The 6,908-nt window shown below is 41.3% G+C and overlaps 2 protein-coding genes across 9 annotated transcripts in view; one reads left to right on the top strand and one right to left on the bottom strand.

Annotated features, from left to right (window-relative positions):
- LOC111265658 (oxysterol-binding protein-related protein 9) overlaps nt 1-4,671 on the bottom strand; it is a 43,589-nt gene extending 38,918 nt beyond the window's left edge. The window contains exon 1 of one of the 2 annotated variants that reach the window (XM_022842520.2): nt 4,580-4,671. In XM_022842520.2, coding sequence (XP_022698255.1) covers nt 4,580-4,582 — 3 coding nt within the window. In that variant the 5' untranslated portion in view covers nt 4,583-4,671. Of the gene's footprint in view, nt 1-1,696; nt 1,811-4,579 lie in introns of those variants that run through there. The other variant, XM_022842519.2, reaches the window with a different exon arrangement.
- The window catches only part of LOC147752777 (small integral membrane protein 15-like), a 6,395-nt gene continuing 3,000 nt past the window's right edge, over nt 3,514-6,908 (top strand). The window contains exons 1-2 of one of the 7 annotated variants that reach the window (XM_086970575.1): nt 3,514-3,649; nt 5,927-6,017. In XM_086970575.1, the coding sequence (XP_086826701.1) occupies nt 5,994-6,017 (24 nt within the window). In that variant the 5' untranslated portion in view covers nt 3,514-3,649; nt 5,927-5,993. The other 6 variants (XM_086970577.1, XM_086970574.1, XM_086970572.1 and 3 more) reach the window with 6 other exon arrangements.

Below are 6,908 nucleotides of genomic sequence, written 5' to 3'. Positions count from 1 at the left end.
TATATATATATGGTCCGAGAATCATATGATGGATTGCGTTCGGAAAGCTGCAAGATATCTTGCGAGTTTTGCCAGCTGATCCATCATATGGAAAATCTGCGAGACTCAGAGGTTTCTCTCTGAAAATATGAGGAATTTAACGACGTAGATTGCGAAAACGTTTCCACGCATTGGACTAAGATACTTTTCTAAAGCCTGGCGTTTTATGTCCACCTCGGTACAGCCCAGTATGTTCCAGTTTGCGTGCGTTTATGTATAAAACCCGAGAGTTTGTGAGGAGTAATAATAATAAATTTTGTAATAATAAGATATAGCGCAACATATGCCGTTAAATTCCTGGTATTTTCAGAAAGAAGTCTTTGAGTCTCGAAGTTTATCCAAATTATGGATCAACTGGCAAAACTCGCAAGATGTCCTGCGGCTTTCCAAATGCAATTCTATGCGTATTGTGCGTCTCTACGAATACTTCAGTATCCCACACGATACCCATTTTTTGGTTCCAATTCGCATGTGTTCTGAAAATAAAATGGCATTGGAAAACACTATCATTGGACACCAGATAAAACGACTCATTGAAATTCTAAGTGCTATCTGCCGTGGCTCATTACAAGAACAGACATTAAATCCCATGTTTAAAGGCTGTCTCGCACTTTTCTTATAAGGTGTTTAGGTTGACATTTGTTTTTGAAAAATAATTGAGTGGATCTGACTTCAATAATCGGCAGCAAAAGTCAAATTTCTTATATATATGCGCCATATTCTCGGCGTTCAACATCATCGACACATTCCACTTATAAGGTAATGATTTTAACGTTTTTTATTTACTTGAAGTAACTGTCTGAAGGACAAATTTTGCCCAATCCCTTTTAGAGGTCACTAGCGTTCACTCCATATTAATAAAAAATAATGCTAGAAACATAAGTTTCATTAGAATGGTGCCTGTTATTCGCGCAATATTTACACTAGAGCACTAATAAAATAAAAAAATCACCAGAAATTTTTAAACTGTCAATTAATATATTAATCATTTACGGCTTATGTGCGTCTATATTCAGCGCTGTGCTGTGTTGCTTGATACAAGCTGACTTTTGGTCGATTGAATTTTGACTGAATATGGGTAGAGGAAGCGTTCGATAAACCAACGCGGTGCAGCTTTTGTTGTTACACTCAGACAAACACGTTTGATACGAATTTAACCTGCTGTATTCTCTGTATTGTCATGGTTGACAGCCATTTAACCTTAACGATCGGTATATTTTTATCATTTTTCAAACTGAATCTTATTGAGGATAACCATGTTTCACCACATAATGAACAAGAACGAGCCGCCAAAATTCGAAAGATATGGCCATGAACAATTTTTGTAACAAGCCACGTACCCTAACCCTTGCTGGCAAACAGGTGTATCGGCTCGCATGGACAGGTTATTATAAATAAGCTGTGTCAGCAGTGAGGGTTGCTACAATCACGTAAAAAGTGTGGTACAGTTTGGGTCTTTAATCTTTTTATTTAGAACAATTTGTAGTGATCTAAAATGCATAGAAAATTTTACTCGCACACGTTTAACTCTCCAAGCTTTATACTATGATTAGCGTCGTCATTTTTACGATTCCACTTAATAATTACAGACGACATAGGCCGACCCGCCAGCGAGATCGCTAAGCGAGGGTCATACTGTTTCCGTAGTTGTACTCACCGTATAGTACGAAAGCAGGCCAGCATTATCGTCCAGTACAAACCACCGATATTGCCATCCCTTCATCACATTAGTCCACTTGGACAAGGGACCCTCGTAGTTTAAGCTTGCCATTGTGAAAGCCGCTGTTGTTGTCTTTGTCACGAGGAGCACAATGATTGTTTGATTTTGATTTTTCCCGCTTTTTATTAGCGAATAGCAATTTCTAGGTGGGAAATAGAAAAGTTCGGCTTTTGATTTCTTCTGCTGCCTTGCCTGGCTATTTCATGAAGAGCAAACGTCGCGTACACACACCGAAAAATCGGTTTGGGGACATCCCGCTTGTTGAGTATCTGTTGATTGATTGGAGCAACATTAAGATCTTGCTAGTGTTGTGTAGATTACTAGGTTAGTGTACAAACCCCCGTTGAATTTGCAATCGGTTTACTTCAGTCCGTTTCAAGCAATATTGGTTGACCATTAATGTATCGTCGGAGTTCGTGCGAACTGGAGACACTGGTCTATTAGAGCGACAACGTGGTTCTAGGAAAGCCCTGGCCGTGAAATGGTAGAAAGATTAATCGTAAATGAATAACAGCAACGACGATATCGACAACAATGAGGCAGAGTACTAACTGATGCTCTGTGATGCCACACCCTTTATTTGCTTTTTTTGCAGATTTTTTTCTAGTAACGCTTTCGTTGAAATGGTGCTTTGGATTTTTAATGGCTGAAAAGGACAATTTTCAGCGCTAATTTTGCCAAAGAACCCTGCTGCATTTTTATAGTTGACTCACCGGCGCAGCTTTTCTTAATAGTTATTAACTCTCGGCTCTGCTTGGCTTTTACTCGAATGGAAAGTAAATTACAGTGGCAGCGATCGACACAGATCTCATTTATTGGTTGAGTTGCTGTGTTACTACAGTACGCCGATGATATTTGCATGGTGCCGCTCACATGCCAGTAAATCGTCCGCTATGGGTGGGGGGCGGGGGGCATCTCTATTGCAATCAAACGCGTGTTGGTTGCATCCCGGTACGGCCATCTATCCACGCAATCAGAATCTGATCGTCGAACGGAAGCTTATACTGAAGAATGAATTCGATGTTGGGCTTGATCGTTTACCTCGTTGCTAGTTAGTTAGAAGCCTGTAAAGATCCATGTATGGCTCTCGGTAACCGTAACATCTGTGGTTAAAGGTCGAGGGCAAAGAAACTTATTTTTCGCAACTTCTAAACAACTGATTCTTAGGTGATAAGATAGCTTCTGTTAAATAAAATAGTTTAGAATAATCACAGTGGTTGAGACCAAAGCTAGAGAATGGATCGATCACGTCACTTTGATACATCACGCAGCCGCTCGCACACACACCGTAAACTTTCAGCCCACTGGGACATTGGACCATTCGTAGCAGATGGCCAAATCAGGACTGATTCCACGATTGAACTACTGACTGTACATGATCACCACACAACATCCAGCTGGCCTACGCACATTAACTTTCGCAATTTATCTCTGTTTCTACACTTCTGCATAACCCAACAGTAAGCGATAAATCAACAGACGAGTTATCAAATGTGGTTGGTACAGGTCTCCCACCAGGAAATTTTCCCGACGCTGGAACCAAGTCCTGCGTAGCCTCGGGTACTAATGCCACCAAAATTATAACTAATTTACGATTAACGCTACGAAAAGCGCTCCTCCACAAACACCGCCGCCGTAACCAATGGGTCAGAACTGCTCACCGTTATTTTATCACTGCAACTAGAAATAATGCTGTTGCTGCCAAGATAATTATTGCTGTGGACTAGCAATTCGAACTCCGTCACTAGCAGCACTGTATAGGAAACTGCAGCTGAATGTGCCGCATGAGGACACTCGTTTAAGCGTCGATTCCGAAAAACGTGATTAGCAAAAATTCAGTAACTGTTATCACTCGTCACAGCAGCATCACCTCAACGTGATCAAGCAAAGGTATTTACTTCCACCTTTTATACAGTCGTGGTCGATCGCCAGCGTATCGGCGACGTGATGAGGTCGCTGCACAGAGAGCTCCGCTGCTAACACGCACTACGCTAATGTCGTATTCATCAATATACTGCGAAATTGTCTATTAATAGTAACAGAGGCAGTAGCAACAGCAGTTAGAGCTGACGGCAGTGGGCGTTGGGTTTTTTCTCTCGTTTGTTCCGTTCCTCTCTCATATAACGCTACGAAGGACTCACATAGTTGTGCAAAACTTGCCGTTTATCGCAATTCCTATCAAACGTAAACCGTTGGCTATCTATTGTCGGTGCGTGAGCAGTTCAATATGATGCGACGTAATCGTTACTCTTACGCGTAGTTGTCGCAGTTGTAATAACATATGATTAAGCTTGTGTTGGGATTTGTCCCGGTGCCCTTTTTACATTTTCTTTTTCGAAAAAGAGACGGTCAACAAATGCGGCCCCGTTTCTCTCTAATAATCCAACGGACTTTAGCTGCTATTTCCAGCGCTGCTACCGCTCGGACATTCGACAGCTTGACTGGGTCTGTGTGGTCATCGTATTCTATTTTATATTCATCTCTTTTTTGCCAAGATACTGTTGCTTAAATTGTTGTACCCGCGACGCTCCAGTCGATGCCCCGCTACGGCTCAAATTTGCGCGCCGGTGAGGCTAACAACAATGGTAATAACGCGCAGAAAGTACGTCATAGACACAGACAGCTACGATGGTTTCGAACCAAAGATAGGGACGAAACCCGGCGAAAGTAATATCGAGCTGGCCAAACCGCCATAGGGCAGATGGTAGAAAATACATGCACTGTTTGTCGTTGTCGCTTTTTTGCGCTGAACTATTCGACAAAGCACCGATTCACTTTTGCGGCAACACTGCAGTCATTACGGTTAACTTTACTACTCACCATTGCCACTATAAAATCCTAATCGCACCTGCTCCATTCCAGAATGGAGTTTCGTTCTCGTTGTGGTACACTACGTCGGTACTCGGTGCAGTGGCTGAAGCTGTCTGTCTAACCACTACCACCAGTTATGATTGTAATAGCGCGGTGTCCTCACGTCGCCGTCCGACGAGAACTCGATCGCACTGGGGTCGTTCCCCGCTGTTACGAAGTATGATGACCGGGAGGCTGCTATTTAAATTCATTGGTTGCTTCAATGATAGCTTGGGCGACTGACTGATTGCTGTTCAGCCGAGTACTCCGTTAATGGTGATCTCTGTTCGGAAATCGAGTTCTCTTCTCTCCTAACGGCTTCGGCAGAGGTCTGATTGGATAACGTATTGTAATTTCGTATCGCCACTAAATCTGCCTCTCTATGCACCAATGTACTATGTGTCTGTTCTTCCGTTCGTATGTTACGCCGACGCAGTTCGCGTTTCCAGTGGGAGCTATATAGATCGCGAAGGGCAAACCAGGTAGGTGATGGCCGTGCTCTTCGCCTGCTGCTGCGGTGACTCTGTTGTGTGTTTGTTTCGAGGGTTGACTCAATTAGTACTAATTGAGAGAGGGCAACTCGTTTGGCTTTGTGTGACGGTGCCACCAACGTGCCACAATCGAATCACGCGCGGACGGCTAACGAAATCAGGGCGAAAAAGAAGAAAATTCTTCGATAAATTTTTTGAACGGCATGGTAAAAAGCGTCATTCTCTAAGTGTTATTTTCCGAGGATTCTGATATTTGTCAGATTGATAAAAACGCACGAACATAGCGAGAATTGAGAGTTGACGATAACCTTATCTATCGACCTTATACAAAAAATAATCGACTTCTACCCTAATCGACTCTACGATTGAGTCCTAGCAGATGTTCGGTAACAGAAAAGGCGACAGCAAGTATCTGGTTAATGACACAACCGTGCGCGCCATTGATAACTAGGAAAGATTCGCGTTAACGTAGCAATTCATAATCAAACAACGTACCAAAATTCTTGGGAAAAGTTAACTCAAAATAGCCAGAGGAGCTTATATCGATAATTTCCCGTTCATGTTAACAGTATAACTACGTGTACACGGTAACGTGCGGACGAAATTGCACGATGACAGCAAAGCGATGTTCACTTTTGCCGGAAGCGTTCCGTTATTTACGGGCTAAGAAGGTGAAAAACAACGGAAGAACCTTATTCTACGATTACTGTAGCAGCCGCCGTTGTATCGATTGCTGTTACTTTCCGATCATTAGTGCAACACACTGAGCCGTCGTAGCTTTGAACGTATCGCTTATACGAGTTCCTGTTGTCTGTTCATTTGACAGGTACAGTGTCTTTCGCGTGAGGGCTCGAGAAACGATCAGCTGAATTAAACAGGCGCTACTAGAAAAGATGCCTGAGGAAGCCGTGCAAAAGGTACATCAGTTTGCTTTTAGAATATATCGAAAAGAAAATCAATTATTTTATTGCATTACGTTCATCTGCTCCCGGATGTGGTAAGCGCGAGTATAATTATACGATCAAAAACATTCACGGCGGATTTTTTTAAAGGTTTCTCAACTATAGGACACGTATCTGACTTGTAAACTCATATTGGAAAAGCTTAGCTAACGTAACTAATATATTCGTTAGCTTATGTAGTGTGCAATCATAGTGGAATGACCCTATTTTCTGTGGTTCTCTGCATGTAAAAACAATAGATTACCCTAGTAACGTGGGCACAATTCATTGTTTTCGACAACCAATTCCGCTGCTGGCTTTCCGTGCAAAATCGTAATACTTCACTATCTCACTTCCGTTAAAAGTAGATTAAGTTACAGCTATGCTATATATTGGTATTTCATTCGATACTACATCAGTTGGTCTGTGCGAACTTTACAATTCTTGATGTAAAAATAATTTGCAAACGGTCAACCTCAGTTTTAGAGTTTTTAGTTCAGCATTGTTATTTATTAGAAATTATTGAAAGAAAATAAGATTTTACTATGCAACCGTAGCTGTAACAGAAATATTTTAAAGTTAACATATGTCTACAGTGCAAAAGCTACAGCGACGACTTATATAATCACTCAAATTCTTTACTTTATTAGTATTAGAATACCCTATAGTATGCTTGAAGCCTAGTATTATATTATGCAACATAGTATAATATGCAAATAATCTTGAAGTGCATAATTAAATATTTATTGTTTTAAGAACCTCTATTATTACTTTTATGTAATGATTTGTACATATTCTACTACATTAACAGTTTACTGAAACGAAAACCCGAACTGTCAAATTTTTTTTCAAATTATTCGGTTATCC

This window comes from Varroa jacobsoni, unplaced genomic scaffold, assembly GCF_002532875.2.
Source record: "Varroa jacobsoni isolate VJ856 unplaced genomic scaffold, vjacob_1.0 scaffold_997, whole genome shotgun sequence".
Classification (NCBI taxonomy): domain Eukaryota; kingdom Metazoa; phylum Arthropoda; class Arachnida; order Mesostigmata; family Varroidae; genus Varroa; species Varroa jacobsoni.
The sequence above is the reverse complement of the archived record's forward strand: the minus strand, read 5'-3'. Positions and strand labels throughout refer to the sequence as shown.